This window comes from Polistes fuscatus, unplaced genomic scaffold, assembly GCF_010416935.1.
Source record: "Polistes fuscatus isolate 324 unplaced genomic scaffold, CU_Pfus_HIC Scaffold2, whole genome shotgun sequence".
NCBI classification, from domain to species: domain Eukaryota; kingdom Metazoa; phylum Arthropoda; class Insecta; order Hymenoptera; family Vespidae; genus Polistes; species Polistes fuscatus.
The window spans coordinates 13,782,731-13,806,490 of record NW_025113096.1 but is presented as its reverse complement, the minus strand read 5'-3'; the positions used below and the strand labels follow the sequence as shown (position 1 = coordinate 13,806,490).

The window sequence follows — 23,760 nt, the reverse complement described above, 5'->3', positions numbered from 1 at the left end:
GATGATCGTGGATGATGATGCGTCGTCGTTCCTCGATGACCCCTTTCGTCTCTTCCTTCTGGCACGCCACCTGGCCAAACACCGAGATCGTCGTCCTCGAAGCACCACTTTTCTCGTCTTCTTTCTTCTCCACTTCCTTCTCCTCCGACTTCTCGTCCTTCTTCTTCTCTTCCTTTTCTCCCTGTAGCTCTTTGCTCGCGTGAACGTGCCACCGGGTCGACCGAGTCTCTTCGTACGAACGTCGAGCGTGGGGGAACGCTGAACAACGACGACTCTGACGACGGGAGTTCTCGAACGGCGAAAGCGCACGAACGCCGTCCTCGTAGTCCCCCTGCCGAGGCTCGCGAGCTTCCGATACGGGACACCGAGGTTCATGCTGCATCCTGCACGCGAGGCTATGCGCCCTCCTCCTCCTCCTCCCCCTCTTGCTCCACCACCTCTTCCGCCGCCTCCACCACCACCAACACCACCTCTTCCTCTCCGCTACGACTACTCGCACGTTTCTCTCCTCCTCCTCCTTCCGCCCCTCTTCCTCCTTCTTCTTCTCCTCTTCGTCGTCTTCGTCCTCGTCGTCAACGATGATCACGGCCGGTGCCGGCACAATTGCGAGCACCACCACCACAGTGACGAGCCTAACGACGAACTCGACTCTTGAGACCTCATGGACACACCCCCGTACGAGAAACTATTTCCTCGACTTCTTCTTCTTCTGCTTCCTTTTTTTCTTTCTCGTCGATTTACTTACACACCTCGTACTAGTATCCTCCTCCCTCGATTGATTCTTCTTTGACCACAGTTATCACACTTATACCGACCACCTAATCTCTTTTTACCCAACACACAAATACGTCGTTCCCTTTACAGCTACAACAGCGAAAAAAGAAATATGCATTGAAAAATAGGCGCCGGTCGCGTCTCCTATTTAGGTTGAGAAAATAAAAAAAAAATAGAAGAAGGGTGGAAAGGCAAGGAGAAGGGAGAGAAATAAAAAAGAAAAAGAAAAAAGAAAGTGAGGTTAGGGCGCACTTCACTTGCACTCGCGCTATACTACACCCGGATCGTGATAGCACGCACGAAGATGCGCGCGGGCGCGCGCGCACGTCTCTTTTCCACTTGCTGAGCAACCCTTAAAAAGCTCGATTTTTGCAAGAAAACGAACTTTCGATAATGCCGTCGAGTAAGGATCATGGATAAATTTAATGATCACGATATAATACGGTAATTGCTTTCTTTCCCCGGAAATAATAAGACGACTAAACACGCGGCTCGAATCGGCTGTCACGAGGAGCGGACGAAGAGACGGTCCCTGCTCGATCGTTCCTCCTTAACTCCTCCGCTTCTCCGCGCACCCAGAATGGGAACGGTCGTTCCAGGAACTAGAAACCCTCGCAGCCTCGTTCGTCCTACTTTTCTCTCTCTATCTCGCTTGCCCGTTTGGTCGCTTCCTCGCTCACTCGTTTGCTCGCTCACTCACTCATACACACTATTCACGCACAAGACTCTTTCCCTATCTTTCCTGATCATTTCGTCTGACTCTTGGAATGGTTTAACCGCTTGTTCAACTAAACGGCATGTTTTAAAAGGTCTGTTTTCTCGACCAAGTAGACGTCGACATTGACAACGACGACGGCAAAGGCGACGCTGCTGATGGCCACGGTAATGCGCTGTCAATTTTGAACACGCCGTTTAAAGGGATGGGAACAACAAAAGAATCTCCTACACGTTTTGTTGTATTCAAAAAGGGAACCACGATGACGTCGGTGACGTAGAAAGCAGGTGGAAGAAACTGGTCAAAGGGGTTGGTCGATGCGCTGGAGGAGGGAGAAAGGAGAAAAGGAGGGTGCGTCCGCGACGTTTAAGAGGAACCACGGCGAATCCACTTTTCACACTCTGACCAAAGTGTGTGTATCGATGTGTAGAAGAGAGAAAAAGAAGGAGAAATAGAGATAGGGAAAGAAAGAAAAAGTAAGAGAACGAATGAAAACCAGACGAATATCGAGACACCCTCCTGTCTTATCTTTCTGTTAAAATATATATTCTTTCGTCCGCGAACACGAACGTTCCTTATCGTTCTGTCGATTTAAAACAATGCAAGGAAACTGAAACTTATAGAAAAATGCATTTGGACTGCGGCTGATAGACAGACACGCAGAGAAGAACGAAAGGCACCAGAAGGACTATCGCGGCACGGGACAATTTATCTCACGCGCGCGCACCCCTGCACATGCATCTACATCCACACACGAAGCGCACGCACGCACGTATGTAGTGCTTAATAGACGTTCAATTACATTTGGATATTTCTATGTACGTATTATATACAGACGCGTGTATATACATATATTATATATATGCGTATGTATGTATAATATGTACACAAATAGTGATAACACCAATAAAAGAGAGAGAGAGAGAGAGATGATTCCGAGCGCGTGACACACGAGAAACACTGAGCTCGTAGCCGCAGCAGGCACTGCACGCGTATCATCTAACGAGCGTATCCGACGAGTCCCGAGTTGGAGAGACGTTGAAAAGTTCGGAACACCTTCGTTCTCTCGCGGCCCGTCTCTCAGCTCCCGCACGCGCACATGCGCTTATCTCCCTCTCTCTTTCTTTCTCTTTTTACCCTTCCTTTTCGCGATCCCCTTCTATTTCTCCCTCTCGTACGAGCAACCCCGCATTCTCCCTCCCACAATATCTCTTTTCAACGTTACGTTCGTGGAAGCTATAATCTCAGGCGGATCGTTTATACGAAGGGAGCGGTGCTATGTTCTCACTCTCTCTCTCTCGCTCATTCTCAAACGCGCGCGCACCCACGTTTTCACCGCTATTGCCGTAAGTGCGCGCGCGCGAACAGACGATTCGTAGGGCGGATTCTTTCCCTCGTTCGGCAGGAACACGCCGGCCAGCAGGAGTTGTGCGCCCGCGCTCTCGCTCGAAAACGATGGACTCGATCGTATTATCCTCCTCCACCTCCTTCACCGTCTTCTCCTCCCTTTTCGTCTCAAGACGAAAGACGTGCTCCCGTTGCTGCGAAGGAACCAAATTATAAGCAATGTCGACATGCACCCAACAGTTTTATCTAAGCAAACGAGTCTTCTACGCGTGCGTTCCTCTGCTTGGGTGGCGCCACCATCGTAACACGGCCGCCATCTTGTTCTTTCTCCTTCCCCGGGCATCTCCTTCGGTATTGCGCGCCGTCCCTCAGCACTTTTCAACCCCACCCTTCCAAAACCCTTCAACGATCCCCTCTGCGATCCTTGCGGGAGCCTCTTTTCCAACCCTCTCTTGCTATCTCTCTTTTTTTCTCTTTCCGTCTACATCATCAATCCACCACCGCTCTCCTCGAACCACGAGAAAGCCGAGAAAAACCGGCCGAGTGAGATCCTCGATTCGAAGCATAGCTCTTATAGATTCCTTCCTGCTCCTTCCCACATTGGACGCTTTTCGAACGAGTCGAATACATCGTCATAATAGTAGTTTCCTCGACAGCACACATCTCGGCTGCTACTACCTATACGATCGATGAACGAGGTCGAAAGGCCGAGAATGAGCAAACGAATTTGTCGAGATTTTTATGCCGCGACTGACTTTGCGCCTCTACATAACTACTTCATGATTTTATGTACTTATATACATATACACATATGTGGCGAATACGCTTATAATATACTTTTTAACAATACTACAATAGAGTATATAGGTAAATTAAAACATACAAAATAAAATGCAATAAATGACCGTGTAGATGTGAAGATATTGATATCAAACATATTAATTGTATCCAAATACATTACGGCACAATGTATACAATTTCATCTGCTTGGATTTGTCCTTTTTCGCCATCTTACATTAGAGTTAATATTTTCTTTGATATTGTATCACATTTTGAATCTATTAGAGGAATAGTATATTTATGCAAATCTTGTTATTCCGATCAAAAGTCCCTCAATTATTGATATATTGTATTCCATTAAGCTATAGCATAACTATTCAAAGAAATCATCCGAAGAGCGATTGAAGACTCGTTTTGATCACGCGCCACAGGGCCGTATCTATTCGTTGGTAGACATTTATTTGGATTATAAAAAAAAAATTCTTTCATTATTTGTTTATGTGGTGATTAAAAATTTGTCATAAAACATTCTTAATGTTAACATTTCCATACGATATATTTTTCAATTCTGCAATATAGTTTCTTTTTTCTTCTCTTTTTTGCTTTACATTCAAAAATGGAAATCAAAGAAAACGTAAAAGGTGGAACGTAGCACCATCTAACGCTTATGTTTTGTTCCAATTTATACGCGCTGATACACACTGCGCAAATATAAGTACAAAGCACAGGGTCATCATGCATGGCAGGGAGAGCATTACATTTCAAACATGTATTCATTCTCCATTACAGCCTAGCGTTGCGCATGACCATAATGAAAGGAAATTTTCGTGAATCGATAATTCGTCACCAGCTATAGCAGTATCAACGAGTCACGCGGTCTATTTACCTGCTATCGATATAGAAAAATTTATTAATTATTTCAAACGTATTCATTAGTTTCCTCTTCATTTCATTAAATCGATTAGTATATATGCTTCCCACATGATGTATCCTTCTTCCTTTGCCGAATATACCACGGAATACCATCAACTAGCTTATTTCGGCTATTTTTCTTCTAATCACACATTCACAATTTTCATCGCAAATAAATCATATATCAAATCAGTTGGATCTACACACATCTATACATATGTCGTGATATTAAAGTAAAAAAGTCATGGCCGAAAAAGTATGAAAAATGGTGCATGTCTGCAGGAAAAATGGACGATACGTGATTTACTTCCAGTCGATGTAGTACTATAACATAAAACATAATCGTGTTTCTATATATATATATATATTATGTATACTATGTATATATATACATACATAGATTAGGACAATATTTGCTTGTGCCTGGCTTAACAACGGTAAAGATTTAAATCTGACAACAGGAAGAGGGCTCCAGTTGACGACATCAGGGTTGACACGACGTCCTCGAATGACCCCAATTTTTCTTGCTCGTTTACCAGGAGTAGAGGTAGGAACGAATTGAGGTTGCTGCGATAGCGGAAGGTTGGAGAGCTTGGCTCCAGTCGCGGGACACGCTGGAGTGCTTCAAGTCATCTTCTTGGTGGACTTCCGGATTTCCTCATTTTTGCGTTCTTTTGCCTCCTTTTTAGTCGAACTTCGAGCGGCATTGTGCCGTCACGTGCGGCCACTCGCCTAATCTCTCCCCCTCTTCCTTCATCTCTCCCACTTCTGTTCCCTCTTTACTTTAATTCTTTTTTCTCCCCATCTCTCTCTCTCTCTCTTTTCTTTCTTTTCTATTGTACCTTCTCTTACGTTTATCTACTTCAACAAGACGTGCTACTTCGATCGTCTGAATATATTGAAACGAAGGATAAATTTAGTTTCAATATATGAAATTCTTCTGTGTTAGTATCGAACCTATAATTCCTTTATGCAATCTCGAAAATTTCTTTTTTTCTTTTTTTAATATTTTATACGACAACTCGATTATATCAATGCTGCTTAGATATGCATGTCATTTAAAATTAATTAAAAAATCTATGCGGATAGATTATTAATATAAATTTTTTTCAAACGTATCAGACAAACATGAACTTTTCGAATATTAGCATCTTTTGTTCTCTTTGATTGTATGTGCAAAATACATTTACTTGAGAATCTTATAATAACATAAGAAATATAAATACGATTTATTTTTATTTGGACGATACATCTAATGTTAAACAAATAAAATTGCAGATACGCGTAATTAGTGTGTATATATGTTTATATACATATTTTTTTTGTATACGTGTATATATATGCAGCTGGAGTATCGAAATTGTTATAAATGAATATCTCAAAAATAGTTGAAATTCGCTAATATAAATTACTAATTATTGTTATTTATATATATATATGTATGTACGTTATACAAAAAAACAGTTAGAAAAATTTTAGAAGTATTTTTATTTTGAAAGATTTTTTCTTCTAAATCATTCGAAGACTCACAGTCGATATTAAAGATACTATGAGTCATTAGCGAGATATTAAATTGTAACATTTAAAAAATAATTTTAATTTTAAAGATACCAATTACACATAAAAATTAAATTTTATTTTTAATTTGATAGCATGTAATAAAATCTCCTGCATATTTATTTACATGACTTTTTACAATTTTCTTTCTCTTTCTCCTTCTTTCTTTCTCTTTCTCTCTCTCCCATTTGCACTAAAAAATTCGTTTTAATATTTTGAATAAACTCAATTAACAACTAATATACGTTCGGCTGCTAATTTATGAAAATTTCTTTTTTATTTTTTTTTCTATCCCTATAACATATTATAAAATATATAATATCAATTGCAGTAATTAACAACAATCATTTCCTTGTTTGAAAATTAATCTAATTTCTAGAATAGAAACTACATAATTTTTAAAAGAAATGAAAACAGATTATGTTTAAAATATCTCCGATTATGTACATCTGAAAATGTAATATAATCATTCATAATATATTTATATATATATATATATTCCTCCAAACCCGAAAGGGGCGGAGTAAGAATAAATAAAATATATATATATATATTTCAATGTTTTAGAAGTGTAATGTAATAATGGTTAATAATTCCTCAAAAACCATTTGAAAGAAACTTATTTCAATTAGATTGATTAATATACTATACATGATGCGCAGTCCGCCTATTTTTCTGTTTTTTCTTGTATATCATCAATCACCTCCGTTATAAAACATCTTTCGCGATTATTATAATTATTATATTTTATAATATTTATAACAATTGATATTATAGAACTTATGTACTATATATTTGCATATTTATGTTTATTTTGAAAAGTTCAAATACGATTGACTATATTATACGTCCTGCATGAAAAAAGAAATTATTATATTTTTTGGTCTTGAAATTTTTTTACATTTATATAGATAATATTTACAGACTTGTTATATATAGATTTTATCGTCAGTAGCATTCGTTATTTTACAATATCACCAGTGATCGTCGAACAATGTTAGATAAATGATTGTATATATATTTATACATATATCTAGTTGTACATTGAAGACTTTCTGGTAGTTTTTTCTTTTTTTTTGGTAACTATATAAAAAGATAATACAAATTTAAAAAAAATCCAATTACTATTCAGTCTAAATTATTTAGACTGTGATATTCCCCTTGTATTATTTTCCTGAATAAAAATCATACAAAAAACATGACTTCTTTTTTTTAGGAGGGGGTGGTTTAATTCCAATTCGTTATCGAACTAGTACAAAAGTTACATCCATCTTTCGATTGAAAGTATGGTAAATCAAAAAGAATTTATTTTTCGTTTAATTATTATTCAATAACTTTTTCTACAAATCTGAGCACGATATATGCGCTTGTATCAGGTTGTCCAATAAGTTCATATGACTTTCTTCCTAAGCAAATAAAAGATAAAAATCGCATGGATTTATTGGACGATCTAATATATTAATTATATAAAGAATGAGAATTTTTCATAAATATTAAAATTTCATGTAGAAGATATAAGTACACCTATACCATATAACATTACATGGTATATAATACTATTCTAATATATTTTTATTATAAATAATACGATTAAAAAATTGTTTAATTATATTTTTATTATAAATAATACGATAAAAAAATCGTTTAATTATATTTTTTTTACATTATCAATTCAAGATCAATCCAAAGAAAGATGTACTTTAATCTTTAGTTCTTTAACTTGTATATATATATACATATATGTGTATTTAAGTTGATTATCAACAAATTTCAAGAAACACGTTTTGCCCACTTTAGATGGTTTTAATGAAATATTTTGTAGTATGTATATGATAACTTCTATAAAAATTATTCCACTTTTTAAAAATACTAAATATACTATTCTAAAATGTACGTTAATTTATTCTTTTTCTTTTCTTTTTTTTCATTCTTTTTTTTTCTTTTTTTCCTTTTTTGTCCATTTTCATAATAATATAATATATGCAATGAATACGCGTATTCAAAGATCCCTTAAAACCATATAATGCTTATGCTTTATAGCAAGAAAAATGATGTTCTTTTTTTTTCCTTTCGGAAACTAAAGTAAAATGGAAAGTTTAATTAAAAATATTTATGCACACGTGCATGTTTAAATAGATTTAAACAATGATAAAGTAATAGATACTATACAAAACGGTGTTCCCATATTTCCTAATCAGTGCAAAACCATAACATTAACAGGATATATTATTATATTCAGCTTATATAATATTTTCAATATCATTACACATGTATATCCAATATTAATATTCAACCGATTACAATTAATTCATTACTGGTACTCGATGAAATCAATATTCCTTTCAAATTAAAGTAAATGTCACTTACAACATTTTTTATAACACTATTAAAAATTTCTATAAAGTTTGATTTTACATATAATGAATTATAAGTTATGACAAGTTAGTTATATATCGATGTAAGCAAAAATATATTATTAGAAGCAATTTGCGCATCGCTTCTTATAACAGAATACAGAAAAAATTTGCACAAAAATATATTTGATGTTATAATTCTTTGAAATAAGGTAATATTTAATAAAATACTTTTAGCAAATTATTATTTTCCATATTCTGCAGCAAACTTTTTAATGTCTCGTATCAGAGAGTTTTAATATGACCAAAAGATGGTAAATCTAGATTTCCAACTTAATTATTATTATACTGCAACGTCATTCCTTTCAGAATCTATAGAAGTTGTACTTGTACTGCTATTATCTGCAGCTATAGTAACATGATCAGGATTTAAAGTTGTAGAAATCTCTAAAACCCTTGTATTTTGTGTGATTTGTACAACAGGAGCAAGAAATTCTTGCGTCTCTGTATACAAGTTAACCGTATGTGGTTTAGTACTGCTTATTGATCGTTCTAAATCTTGCGGCTCGCCTATATTAAAAATACTTCCATAGGTAATTTTTGTTCACAATTAAAAAAAAAACACAATTATTTATTACATATACATTACCATTAATGCTATGTGAGTCAGATACCATGAAAACTGTTCCACCAGAAGGTTCACCAGTACTTATACTAGCACCATCGTCAGATGTTGCTGAAGATGTCTCAGAATCCGAGCTACTATTAGAATTATTAAAATCGTCCCTATTTTGCGTTCTTCTAGATCTATTAAAAGGATTTTCTCTCTGGCGTATGAATGTACCTCCTTGAGTGCCTAAACAACAATTATTATCATAATTAATTATTTATGACAAATTTATATAGAGAACGCTATAAATGATAAACTGTTTACCTTGATACCCATCTCGTATTAAAGGCGTTGAATCATCGGCATCTGAATCACTTTCATCTGTAACCACTTGTTCGTCTGCTGCAAAAACCTTCCGTTTACAAACTGGACATACTCTACGATTTTTCGTCAACCAGGGATCAATGCATTTGGTATGATAAGCTAAAATATATACAAAATTATTACCATTGTGCTTAAATGTTTGTATAATATTTTTATTATCAGGCATTAAGAAACTCTTTATTTAAAAAAATTTTTCTCTAAAAGGGGTGCAAGGTAGAGTATTTTCCCTTTCTTTATTCTGAAGGGTTATACTAAGGAGTCCAGTTTGCCAAGGCAAGGTTTCCTCTATTTCTCTAGAACTATCGGACATCAGACATACGTTCGACGTATATGTCACGGGATCATCTAATGATATCGCTCGCCATCAGCCTCTTTATTATGCTAATATATCTTTTATTAATCTTTAGGAGGCTCATTACTATGGTCCCGTGACCCGAGGACACCCATTGTAAAAGAGACCTCCATGACTTGTAGCTGTGCCACCACAGATCTTTGGCTAGAGAAATATATTTCTCTATTTTTTTAACTCTAACTTTCTCTATAGCCTCCCTCTTCTTTTCAAATGGCACAGCTACATTACTTTTATGTTACAGTTTTCCCCTTATTACAACATCAGGTTTAATGTCTGTTATCGATTCATGAGTCCCTCTACAGTCTGGTTGATCGACAGATAATATTAAATTATTTTACCAAAAGTACTTTACCATGAGCACAAGGCAGCACTCTTAATTTTTCTCCTTCCATATAATCATCTAAACAAATAGCACATGTTTCATAAGGATCACCTTTCGTATATTTATGAGTTGGAATTTTTTTTAAACTTGAATTTGGTAATCTATGTCTACGTTGTCTTCTTCTATCTTTAATACATCTGACAATCTAAAAACATAACAGAAGATGTAAGTATTTGAGATACAATTGTATGCTGTATATGTTAATAAATAGTTTGAACTTACCATAAAAATAACCATAACTAAGAAACAAATTCCTACAACAATTGCAAATGGCAAAAGCAAATGTGTATTAATATTAAATGGTAGATCATCATTGATCAATATAAAATATAGTTGATCATACAAATAATTTTCTTTGATAATTAATCCTGTAAGTTCACTAACAAAAACAGATGGTATCTGTATCCCTATTGGATCTTCAGCTGACATCGGCTCTATAACATAATATAATAAAGACATATATATATATATATGTTACCGTCAAAGCCGGAAATCCGCCATTGCTAGCAGTTCCTAGGCATTGTCAACAATGCAAAGCACCTTTAAACAGACTTTTCCTAAGCATTAAACATAATACTTTGAATAGAATGCAGGTATACAACATCTCTACGAATATCTGTCTAAATATAATATAATCTTCTCCTACGATAAGTAACAGTGGGCCCTACATAATAACACACCAAATTAACTAAGTTTCAGTTTATAGAGGTACGCATAGTATAGCGACACGCACAGTCTCAACACCCTCACCATGCTAGCTTTTGTGTGTGGGGGGGAGCGGGGTATGGGTTGTTTGTGGCAGGGGGGGTTGTGCATGCTGTTTGTGCCTGTGCCCGATAATGTATTCTTTTCAACGTTGCTTAAATAGTAATTTGATATTCTATAGGATATCAAAATATTTTGTTTAATGCTGAGAAAAAGCTGTAAGAATTCTTCTGTTTCCGACTTTATCTAAAGGCGCTTTGCATTATTGACAATGCCTAGGAACTGCTAGCAATGGCTGATTTCCGGCTTTGACGGTAACATATACAATATATTTTTTACACAAAACTAAAAAAAACATAGTGTCTATACAATATAAAACAAATAAAATAGGAATACAATTTACTTACTTACCTAATTCATTGCTGTTCACATTATGTATAATGGCAGCATCATAACCGGCCTGTTGTGCCATTCGCACTTTAATTTCAAACTTACACTCATAGCGAGCGATTAAAACTATCCAATTTCCTTCATAATTCGTATCATTTGGAGGGCCTTGTATTTCATGACAAGCAGTAGGAGGGTCGGCATAAACAACCATACCCTAGGTGAGTAATAACACACAATAATTCCTAAATTAATAATATATAAAATTTGTTTTATATATAATTAATGTATAAAAAATATGAAAAAATATATATAAAAACCTTAATCCCTTCGGATGGTATAAAGCCACCAAATCTAGCTGGCATATCTCGAAATTCATCTTCTACCTGATATCTGGTACCTGCTGAGAACACTAAAATATCGGCACCACAATATGCGACGCAAAAAAGTAATAGTAAAAGCCATAATTGAACTTGGTGGCTCACACAGCACTGTTGCATTTTTATGATTGTTAGAATAGCATCCAAGTTTACATATATTAAAATTTAATAAACTGATCGATATTCCCCTAGTTGATTCATTATATCAGATTCACGTTTATTCTGCAACCATTTGCAGAATTGTATCCATTGAAAAAATCTAGTGTTATTTATCTATAAAAACAAATATATGTAATAAGTACAAATAGGACATGAAAATGATTAGAGGTCTACATAAATAGATGTATATACATATATGAATAAGAATAAAGTTAATTTTAACAATAAATGTTGATACAAACTCATGTTGATTACTTTATTACATTAATCATAAAAAAAATCCGAAATTTTGGTTTTTAATATTTAATCGCTTTGCAATGATTCAAATTCGATCGAACAAATAAAATATTTGGTGCCAATATTTAAACATAAAAGAAAGCGTCTCAACGAATCGTGTATCGACTCGTAATATGTTTAAAATCTATCAGTAATATACATAACCTTCAAAGCATTCTGACACATCTATTATTACATGACATCACTATTAACCGTAAATCATTCTATGATAGAAAATATTTCGTTTAATAGTCACAAAATCATCGAATCACAAAAATTATTATACTCGATCTCGTTCAAATTTCTTCTAGCTGATGACAGATGAAGACGACACCCGGGGATTCTTACTTTTCTTTTTTCTTGCTCGATAACTGTTCAATGCGTTCATTGATAAATGTCTCATGCATAAGAGGAAAAAAACAAAACAAAATGAAAAAGAAAATGAGGAAGAAAAAAAATTAGAAAAATGAATAGTATCTCCATTTAAATCTTACAAAGGCCAGGGCCGTATCTGCACGACTGTTAGACCGATTTTTAAATACATAAATCAAAAATCGAAATAAAATCGAGTATGTAAAGATGTCTATTTGCTAAAAACATATGTATATATAGAATCTAAGAGATAAGAGAAGATCGTAGAAGAGGAAGAGAGAGGGAGAAAGGGGAGAAGGAGTGAGTTAAATGAATAAAAATTAAAATCTAATCATAATTATTGTAAAATACGTACTAATAGATTATCTCTCGTATCTTTCATCCGGAAAAATAAATGACACAGAAAGACCGCACGACGGATATTCTTTGGCCACTTGAAAAATATTCTAACGTAAATGTATGTTATGTATCTACGCTGGGTGTGTGCGATATAAGTTCGTCAGTATCCGCACATAAGATCGTTTGATAAATGAATAAAAAGTATATGCGATGGAAGTGCAGGCTGTCACTAGAAGGAAAATGTCATTTACGTCTTTACTTGGTTCATTAAAATTTGAGGTTACAGAAAGCAAACGAGAACGTAATACTACACTGTGCGTTGCTTTTGCTCCACTACTTGTCAATTACAAGTACTTTATAAAAGAGTGAGAAAGAAAAAAGCGCGCGCACACACTAGAAAGAAAGAGATAGACAGAGAGAGAGAGAGAGAAAGAGAGAGATAGACAGAGAGAGAGAGAGAGAGAAACTGAAAAACAGAGTACGAAAGAAAAGAAAAAAAACTAATGTTTTTACTTTCTCTTTCTCTCTCTTCTTCTTGTCTTATAAGATTATTATAAATTTACAAGAAACACGATACGTTCTCCAGCAATTTTCTTCTTCTTATTATTAATATTATTCTTATTATTAACGTTGTTCTTCTTCTTTGGTGACAGTGTCGAATACAATTAAAATTTTAAGTTACTGCGTACTCGTGACATCGTTAGACAATAAAGAGAGAACTAAGAGCGTTTTCGAAATAGGTTCTTTCAAAATTTGTGTACACAAACTGTAATCACGGTTATGCTTTATTTATAATGAGGTTTCGAACGTAACGTAAATTTCGATATTATTTCAGACGAATTAAATTAATTTATCTATCTGATAGTAATTCTATCTCACATAATATACAAAATACATACATACATATATACGTACAGATAGCATATATAGATTTTCTAACGGAAACACAGTGGCGTCATTTCGGAAAAACACAAATAACGTGAATGAGAATAATTGGCGCTGTATTTGTATTCTCTTAGATTTTATTACGAGTTTCAAATAAAGGCAAAAAATAATTTTTGTTTATACGAATTATCGTTAAAGTAACAATTATTAAATTATATTTATATTCAAGCATGTGCTTAATTATCTTTCGGAAGACATTAATAAAAAGTTAAATTAATAGTTAAATAATATATAGTTAATAATTAAATAATAGCATTTTTACCAAAATCCAAATTGCATAGATTATAAATAATGAAGGTCATAAGAAATAGATATTAAAGAGTTTTCATCAGAGATAATTTGATAAGAATGTAAATATGTAAATGTGTTCAGATATTATTTTGAAGATTATTAATATATTTTTTTATAGAACATACTAAAAATAAAACTTATACAATAATACGATTATAAATTAGGTTAACTTACAAAAACAATTATATTTTTAATAAATTTATCATCATAATTAATGGCATATTCAATCTATCATAATTTTCAATATCATAAAAATGATTTATTAACGAGTATTTCATAATAATAATAATAATGAGGATAAAATATCGGGAATATTTATTTGTCAATGCTGTAAGAATTTTAAAATACGATAATGTATAATAAATTATTTAATATTACTGCATAAACACAAAGTATCATTTTATATACATCATAAATTAACATAATTCACGAGATAAATGATAAGACAAATTGAATAACGCATTAGAGTAATCAGATTTATTCGGAAGTTTAATTTTCATTTGAAAAGTTTTTTGATTCGTACATTTGATACTAAACAAGTATCAATAAACCTTATTCTAAAATTTTTTTTATAAGGCAATGATACTCTAGTACGAAATTGTATGTAACTGATAGTGAAAAACAATGACAATTAACATAGAAGAGTATTAAAAATACAGATATTTAAATTAATATCTAATAAAGGTTTTTTTAAAATGGCCTCTTGTACATATATTAATATTTAATATATTACATAAAATCATTTTTTTTAAATAAAACTATCGATAATGTCTTGATTGAAATATTTAAAAAAAGTATATTTACATATCCTCCGAATCAATGAAAATTATTTTATTGCTATACTTCAAGGCACTCAGCTGTAACTAATTATAATTACGAAAATTCAAAATCTACAAGAGGTTTTACAAGCGCAATATAATTACTATATTTGTCCACGTGAAAATCTATCATTCAACATTCCTGCTTTCATTAAAACAGATCTTTTTTGCGAAGGATTCATAAATCGATTAACTTGTAAATCAATATTGCGATCGAATGGCCTTCTAGTTGGTAATCCAGCTGCTTTTGCTTCCTTTTCTTCCTTCTAGAAAATATTTTGAAAAATAAAATAAATAATTTGTATAATCAAGTTAATAGTTTTAAGTATAAATATAGATATTAAAAATACCTTTTTTCTCTTTTTAAGTTTACTTTGGTGTATCTCCAGCAAAGATTTTTCTTGCTTTTTAGTCTTCTTTGGCTTTTCCTTAAGTAACTCGATGCTATCTGGTTTCTTAACGCTGCGTAATGCTGCTGCTTCTTCTTCTGCCTAATAAAATCAAAATATTTAGTTGTAAAAATGTGTTCGTATTAAAATATCTGTCATATTATTTAATTGATATACCTTTCGTTTTTTAACCCTATCCTCTGGAGTATCGGTCCAACAAGATCTGTCAGACATGTCTGGTCCAGGTCTAAGTCGAAATTTTCGCGCACGTATTCCAAAATCAGCTGCTCGAGTTGGAGGTAATTCTATCATCCACGATTCACGTTTATGTACTACATCCTTGGCAACCTTAAAATATGATTATTTTTAACATACATACATATATTGATGCCGTAATAGTTACAATGCAATATTTGGTCCTTACTTCTTGTTTAATTTCATGAAAATAATGTAATCCAGGAGTTTGTAATTCCTGGTATTTTTGGCCATTATTTGTTGCACCATAATCGATTAAAGAGGGCGTATCTGAATCCTCATCTTCTAATTGTGAATACATAGCCATACGTTCTTCCTCATTAAGTAGTTTTAGATTTTCTGGTATTACAGGTCCTATCAATTTACTTTTTGTATCTCCTTCATTTGGTTGTTTTATTAAATGAGGTGGCAATGCTGGTCCAAAAGCAGTAGCGTCATCCGCAAATTCATTAATATTTTTCGATGCACTGTGAGATTCTTGAGATTCTTGATGTTCCTGATTTATTTCTTCCAAATTTAAAGCACTCATTGTATTTGAATTTTCATGATTATTTGACGAATCTTCCATTTTTGGCAAACATGGTCCAATCAATGCAATGTTATTATCTTCTTCACTAATATCTTTGACGATACATTCTTTAGTTTCAAGTTTTTCAGTACATAAGGATGTATACAGATTTGTACTTTTGTTTTCATTTAATGTACATTGGGTTGTTTTAATCTGCGGTGGTAACACTGGTCCATATATACAACTATTATTTTTTTCACTAGACTCACTGTGATACTTAAACGTATCACATTTTGCATCTTTTTCTTGTAATGATTGCACCTGATTGTTCATTATAGATGTTGGTTCTAAAGAATCTAATAAAGTATCTGAAATGGCACTGGGATTATTATTACTTGAACTTAACAGTGGTGTATTGTTCTTGCAATTTACCTTTTGTATTTCTTCCACGTGTTCCTGATCAGGTGCTACTTGTTTTTTATTTACACATTCATATTGATTTTTTAACTGTACTTTTCTTACTTTAGTTTTATGACAATAAGAAGATGAATACAAACTTCTAGAATCTGAAATATCAGATACGTTTTCATCTGTTTCTGATAGAACATTGAAATCACGTAAATCTAAATCTTTACAATCTTGTGTATCTAATGGAGTGACTGTTTTGCAAACTTTATTCAATGACATTGAATGAGATTCATTACAATCATGAATCTGTTCAATATTTGGATACGCACTATGTTCATTTTCTAAAGGATGCAGTTGTTTATCTTTGATCTTTTTAATCGAATCATATCTTCTATGTTCATTTCGAGATTTGTCATTATCCGATAATTTTAATCGATTCGAGTGACATGATCTATCCCGACTTTTATGTCGAGAATATTTATGTCTATCGTGATATTTGCTTCTATATCTATCTACAGATGATCTATCATCGTAACTTCTATCACGAGAATGTTCTCGAGAATTTTTACGATGACCATTACGTTCTCTTTCTCTAGAGTGCTTCAAATCTCGTAATTTATCTTTTGAGTCCATAGAATATTTTAGATTTTTATCAACTGATGTAGAATCACTTTCTTTTGTGCTTTTATAATCTTTATGTGTTCCATATTTTGTATGTTTGGTAATATGTCTAGATTCTTTTTCATCAATGTCTCGTTCTCTTGAATGTTGAGACTCTTTTCTTCTAGTTTCATGCTTAGATCTTTCTTTTCTATCGCGATAATTTTTATCTTCTAAATGAGATCTGTGTTTTGATTTCTTCCTATGCGATTTCTCTTTACTCACAGTGTCTGGGATTATAGCTGCATCCTTGCGAGTAGCTTCAAAGCGGAATCGACGCCCTTCGTCACTATCCTGGCTTTCAGAATCCGTATCCATCGATGTCATAGTTTAATTATTTTCTGGAAATACGACAAATTTATAAGTAAAATATTTAATAAATATAATGTACGTTACATGCAGAAAGTTATTGTATATTCTGATTTATATGTGAAGATTCATACAGTATTCTTTTGACATTAAAAAATATTGATAAAATTAAAGAAAAGAAAAAAAAAATAGAAAGAAACAAAAAATAAGAAACACTTGATTAAAGCAATTACATAAGATATTAAAACATAGAATTTCAGGGATTAAGTAGTAGCTAGAAACAAGAGTTAGAAATGCAAGAGTACTAGATCATTTTATTGATTAAATAGAAGCTATAAAATTGTACATGTGGTGATAGATTGAAAATACAACTAGAAGAGATGTAATTACTACTCTAGGCGCTTGTCAGTGTCCTTAGCCTCTGTTTGCTTCTTCACAACAGTTTCGACTAGATTGCTAATTTTATCTGATTTGGATTCAGAAGGAATATTCGTCTGTAAGTTTGACTGTAACATCTTCTTGATTTTTGCATTACTATACATAACAGATTTTATAAATCCAGCTGTTAAAATTCCTTTTAAACTTTGTGTAACGCTAGATCTCCAGACAATTTCTTTTAAAGATCTTTTCAATATTTCACAGCACTCAGGATCATATGCGATAGAATGTAAACAGTCTTCCATATCCTTCGATCTTGAACCTACAGACCATGCTTTTACCAACTTAATTTGAGGTGTTAGAGGTAATTGGTTTAAATGATATATTCTAGTAGTTGGATTTGTATCTTGGTGACACATTACTGTCGGTTGATCAGATTTAGGAAAATCTATAAATTGCTCGTAATGTTGTAAAATTGGTGCATACAATTCTTGGAAACTTTGTAATTGCGGGACAACAATATTGTGTATTTTATCTTTATTTTCTCCAAAAGTCATACGAAAATCACCACTGTAAGATAACCCAGCAATAACTTTATAAAAATTTATTTTGGTAAAATGCTCAGGAAGTAATAAAAACGCTGCACGAACAGCTGAATGTAAATTTTCTACGAGAGCCATACGTATCGGAGAATTTTCGGCTGGTTCTATCAGAACTTCTACGGGCTTATGTAATCTTCCAGCTACATATAAATTGTTCCAATCAATTAAATCTTCTATCAAAGAAATATCAGACATTATTCCATATTTAATAGTTTGTCCTGCTTTTGTTTTTACCAAGGTATTGTAATAAATTTTTGCACCCCAATTTTCTTGTATATTGGTAATAAATTTATGTCCAAGATATCTCATTGGTAAAAAATAATGTTTTGGATTAAGTTTTAAATTTTCTGCATGCCATTTGTTTGGGTTTTTTACAACAAATATAAGGTCCAACATTTTATCATCATGATTATTTAATTGTCTAAATGCACCAGATCCATATGCAAAACAGAATTTTATACTTTTTGGAAATTCATTAAGAATCATTTTCAAATGAGACAATTCAGATATTTTCTTTAGCATTTTGATGATTAAAATACTAACTAAAGTGTACTAAAATCTTGCATGTATTTCTCTTATAGTTGCACAAATTATTTTTTCATATAATAATTATACTTTATTGATCTCGTTTTTTTTTCTTTTCTTTTTATAAATATTGGAAATATCATCTATATTTTAAGATACTAAAGATCTGATATTTAAGACCTCCTAACAGGGTCAATGTTAGCATAAATCATAGGAATGTGTAGTAATTTTTTCAGAGTCAATAAAATATACTGTTGGACAATACTTTAAGTAATCGGCACCTGTTTGTCGGGATAATTCTTCACTAACGGTATCTCCCAACGCCGTCCGCACGGATGAACAAAAGATAAACGAGATTTATCACTATCTGCGCCCCTTTTCAACGACGGTTTATTCACCACCTAACCTATAAATTTAAGTAATAAAATATCAATAAGATTATAAAAAAGATATATATTTCACAAAAAATTATTTAAATCAATGCAAATAAAGTTAGCGTAGATGGGAATAAAAAACATACTTCTGTTAAATATTAGTTGTTCTGATGTATTGCACATATGCGTGTCGTAAACTTAAAAATTTATACAAATTATTCGAAACATTTTTTTCTATCGTTAGACGAATAATACAAAAATATACTAATTTAATAGCATTGCACGAACAATTCTAAATCTGAATCAACACTTCATAAGAAACACTGCACATGCAAAATTTAGATAATAAATACTGTGAATCTTTTAAGAGATCAGATGAGAAATAATCAAAGAAACGCATACACGTAAATGCATGTGCAAGAACAAACTTTCGATTAACTTCTATATTTTCATAGAAGATGACGCTGCTGTCACTTTCGATGAGGGGGAACACGACAGTGGACAAAAGGTTATTAGGAGAGTTTAAATTTACTTTCTACATACATGGGGTGCGTTCCACTAAGCGCTCACAACGATCAAAATGCTCCTTTAGTCGTTCCACATAACGACCGCGGTCGTTGTGGTCGCGGCGAAAACGTCACTCATGACGTCATTACTAACGCTCACGCGAAGCTCACGACGACCCATCTGAAGACGTGGGTCGTAGTGGGCGTTGAGAAAATTAGCGGTTTTTTCGAAACTGACAACAATAAAAATGGCGACCGTGAAACTGACATTATATAATGCGGAAAGAGATATTTTAGTAGATGTAAATGTTTCTGCAGCGGATGCTCAACGTGCCTCCACAGGTAAATATAATTATATGAAATAAGTTTAAAAAAATTAATTACAGCTTATAATCAATACAAATATATGCATTTTTCCTTGAGTACCAACAACATAACCTATTGTTATTAATGAAAACTAAGTTAGCCGACATTTAGAAATTTTTGATTTTTTTTATTGAAAAAATTATGACAAGTATTCAAAATTTCTTTCATGAAAATTTTATTTTTATTACAGATACAGTATTTGCGACGCAACTTTTGAACAAATGTTTAAATGAATAACTGCAAACATCAACGTCCGCTGATCTTGCTGATAACAACGTTCAATTAACTGATGAAAGCACTGATACTTTTATTGATGAAGAATTCCTCAGTACAGGGGATACTGCTTATTCCAAATTATCAATTTTTTCAATACGGATCAATGTAATCAGTAATTATTTAAGTTTATTTTGAAGGATTACAGATTAAATCTTAACCTCTTTAATCTTTTACTTTCTTTTCACTACCGCCATTTGTATTATTACCTCCACGCTCAAAACGCACCATAGTCCATTCCACTTGAATTTACGACAGTAACGCTCGTAGGTAAGTGGAACGGGAAAAACTGTGGTCGTGAGCGTGATCGTTGTGAGCGCTTAGTGGAACGCACCCATTGAGTTCGTGTTCCTTGTATAGTTTCCATGGTTGTTCCTTTGGAAATCAACTTTAAATATATCCCCTGCAGGTTTACCAACTTTACTTTTATTTTTTTCAAAGTGCGCTGCACCTTGAATTTGTGGTTGCGCATGCGTATAACATATAACCTCTTCATGACGTTTTTAGATTTTTAATTATTAATAATTAATTAAATAATTAATTAATAAAGTTAGAAGTTATGGATTTTAAATAAACATTTTGTTAGCAATTTGGCGCACTTATTCATTTTTTTCTGCTGTGGCCAACTACTTTGCTTTACTAACAAATAAAAAAAACATTTTTACATTTTCAATTATCAATAACTAATTAAATAATTAATTAAAAGACATAATAAATATGGATTTCGAATTAGCAGATAGCTAGCAATTAAATGCATATATTCATTCTTTTCAATTCTTAATGTTCTATACTAACTTTTTCTCGCTATAGTCCAAACAAATATATTTATTTTTTTTATTGTCGGTAAAAAAGAATTTTATTATGAAAAAGAGGTAATGCATATTTCTGTTTACATTATTTTTATGAATTGTGTATAAGACTAATGCAATAGTTACACAAAAAAATCTTATTCTCATAATTAGAATATTCGATATACATAGGCTGTGAAAATGGTTTCGTGAATTTCTTCAATTACATTAAAGTGTAATTTTTGTTATAAATTTTATGGCTAAGGAAGAACCTACATATTTCGAAACATTCACTCCTTGATACTGATGATACGTAAGTGAATGGTATCTGATATCTAATCAGCCTTATACAATTTTATTAATAATATATGTAAAAAAGGAGTTATTTCGCTTTTGTAGAAGAACGAGACCTCAAATTTTTTTTAGTTGCTTGATCCACTTCAGGTAATTCATCATCTTCAGACAAAGTTGACTTTTTACCTAAAAGCACAAATTATTAGTAAACATCAACTGTAGATATCCATAAAACCCAAATATCTATCTTATATTATATTCAAACTTACCTTCCTTTTTTTTCAACTTTTGTTTTGGTTTTACTTTCGTAATAACAGGAGTTGTATTTTCTCGAGCGCGTTTAATTTGTTTCATGACGAACGAATGTAAGAGATAAATTTGGAAAAATACAATAACACTTAAGACAGTATACTGTACAATAGGAATATTGAAGTTACCAGTGGTGTAATCAAATGAACTTTCAGTTTGATTGAATCCATATAAGAATACTAAAACTGCAAGTACTAGGGATGCGATACGAACAAACACGTATATTGAATTGGCAATCAGGAATGATACTGTAAACAAATTTATGTATATAACAATATTATTTTTAATTAATATATGCAGAGAGAATGTAAATGATTTATGCAAAACTCACTTCTCGTTGTATTTTCTTTCTGATTAACAAAGTGATTAATTCTTGCAGCATGTAGTAAAACATCTCCAGTATAATGAAGGATAAGTAGTATGACGGTTACTTGTTGAAAACTGTAATAATTATAATAAAGAATTAATTATATTGATATAAAGAATTAAAGTATTTTATATGATGAAATTATAACATTGTCATACTTCAAAAAATAGGCTGCAAAAGTGAAGAACAAGCCAATGGTGGTAAATATAACACGTTGTGTAATATCTTCTTTTTTTACTCGTTGAAAGTATAATTCTGGATAACAATGTAACCAGTAGGAAAGTTGTCCAATAAAAAATAGTTTTAAGGAGAACGATAAGAGTACTGGATAATCAGTCCATAAAGAAGTTATGTTTAACAATAAATTATCTCTGAAACATTAACAAAATTATAAGTACAGGTATTCTATTTTAGATAATGTATCAAATAAGAGATCTAACTTTTTACCTGATTATGATATCAATGCCCCAAATCACTGAGAGCAGATAAAATACTATCAATTGACAGGATTCATTGAACTTTGCGAGTTTTACTTTACTTAAGTGAAGACGTTTTGATATTTTCTGCACAAAGAATAGAGTAGATATTTTATAATAAAATATTTCTTTTTTATACATACTACATTTGATGCATGAATACTTACATCGAATATGTATTCTTGGAATACAGCATGCATTACAATAGTTATTAAAAAATAAAAAAATACAGCACATGCATCCTTCCAACCAGTCGTATATTTTAGTGGTAATATTGGATCATTGGTAATTGTTGTAGAAACATTATGATGTATGGCAATAAATGTATAAGCCCATGGTGATGTGACCTGCAAAATAAACATTTACCAATTTTAAACTTTAATAAAAAATGTATGTACATTTATAAGACTATTTTAAAAATTCATATATTTACATACAAAAGTAAAAAAAAATTATTTAATAAAATATAATAAAATCAAATTTTAAATATTTGATAATAATAAATGTAAATTTAAGACATTACATTCATTAATAATTCAAATATTAATTCAAATTCTACAAATATGATTAAGATGAACCGAAGACATTAATGTCAGAGAGTAACATATGTTCATAAGTTTCTTACTGTCAAAGTCAAATAATTTTATTAAAACATTTCATAATTTTTACAAAAATTTCGCGATTTTTATAACGCATAAAATGAATTATTATAGAAACACAAAATAATAAACAATTGAAGTTAGTTTAATGTTACAATAAAGATAAACCGAATAATACGAACACTGACCTGCATCATTAAACCGATTACAAAAACCATAGCCACGCAGGCGACAATATCCGCGTGATTTTGAATAACAAATTCATGACTGAATATTGGTGGATTTTTGTTAGAATTTTTTCTTCCTTTAATTGTAACCATTTTTAGAAAAAAATCAATTTACTTTAGACGTAATAGTTTTGAATTGTAGCGTTGTGAGCGGCAACTCGTTTCACTCAACCGCTCACCACCGCACTTTGGCAGACTACTATCTGCTACTAACCACTGTTCACCACCTTACGTGGCTTTCAGTTTAAAAACGTTTTGACCACGTTCAACCACGTTGTCGATAAGAGGTGTACTTATGTTTTAACAAT

General features: G+C 32.3%; 4 protein-coding genes and 1 long non-coding RNA gene across 9 annotated transcripts; 1 reads left to right on the top strand and 4 right to left on the bottom strand.

Annotated features, from left to right (window-relative positions):
- Positions 1–8,208: 8,208 nt before the first annotated feature.
- LOC122516220 (E3 ubiquitin-protein ligase RNF13-like) lies at positions 8,209–13,757 on the bottom strand. Of its 5 annotated transcripts, none has more exons than XM_043633851.1 (9): positions 13,349–13,757; positions 12,802–13,014; positions 11,580–11,912; positions 11,284–11,476; positions 10,390–10,601; positions 10,138–10,312; positions 9,374–9,532; positions 9,089–9,295; positions 8,209–9,009 (listed from the first exon to the last, which is right to left on the bottom strand). In XM_043633851.1, the coding sequence occupies exons 3-9, from the start codon at positions 11,757–11,759 to the stop codon at positions 8,783–8,785; spliced, it is 1,353 nt and encodes a 450-aa protein (XP_043489786.1). In that variant the 5' UTR covers positions 11,760–11,912; positions 12,802–13,014; positions 13,349–13,757; the 3' UTR covers positions 8,209–8,782. The 5 variants fall into 5 exon arrangements, with proteins under 5 accessions (XP_043489786.1, XP_043489787.1, XP_043489788.1 ...); XM_043633852.1 differs by lacking the exon at positions 13,349–13,757 and adding an exon at positions 13,299–13,320; XM_043633853.1 differs by lacking the exon at positions 12,802–13,014.
- Positions 13,758–14,839: 1,082 nt separating this feature from the next.
- LOC122516216 (uncharacterized protein DDB_G0283697) lies at positions 14,840–17,845 on the bottom strand. The gene is made up of 5 exons (XM_043633849.1): positions 17,759–17,845; positions 15,653–17,400; positions 15,406–15,576; positions 15,190–15,330; positions 14,840–15,105 (listed from the first exon to the last, which is right to left on the bottom strand). The coding sequence occupies exons 2-5, from the start codon at positions 17,384–17,386 to the stop codon at positions 14,944–14,946; spliced, it is 2,208 nt and encodes a 735-aa protein (XP_043489784.1). The 5' UTR covers positions 17,387–17,400; positions 17,759–17,845; the 3' UTR covers positions 14,840–14,943.
- On the bottom strand, positions 17,663–19,672 carry LOC122516217 (phosphatidate cytidylyltransferase, mitochondrial). The gene is made up of 2 exons (XM_043633850.1): positions 19,394–19,672; positions 17,663–19,279 (listed from the first exon to the last, which is right to left on the bottom strand). The coding sequence occupies exon 2, from the start codon at positions 18,868–18,870 to the stop codon at positions 17,758–17,760; it is 1,113 nt and encodes a 370-aa protein (XP_043489785.1). The 5' UTR covers positions 18,871–19,279; positions 19,394–19,672; the 3' UTR covers positions 17,663–17,757.
- A 262-nt stretch (positions 19,673–19,934) lies between these two features.
- On the top strand, positions 19,935–20,561 carry LOC122516219. Its single transcript, XR_006303510.1, has 2 exons — positions 19,935–20,095; positions 20,310–20,561. It is a non-coding gene; the product is annotated as an uncharacterized LOC122516219 (long non-coding RNA).
- A 713-nt stretch (positions 20,562–21,274) lies between these two features.
- On the bottom strand, positions 21,275–23,754 carry LOC122516159 (translocating chain-associated membrane protein 1). Its single transcript, XM_043633745.1, has 7 exons — positions 23,414–23,754; positions 22,794–22,973; positions 22,598–22,713; positions 22,309–22,521; positions 22,115–22,224; positions 21,744–22,031; positions 21,275–21,660 (listed from the first exon to the last, which is right to left on the bottom strand). The coding sequence occupies exons 1-7, from the start codon at positions 23,543–23,545 to the stop codon at positions 21,563–21,565; spliced, it is 1,137 nt and encodes a 378-aa protein (XP_043489680.1). The 5' UTR covers positions 23,546–23,754; the 3' UTR covers positions 21,275–21,562.
- Positions 23,755–23,760: the final 6 nt, after the last annotated feature.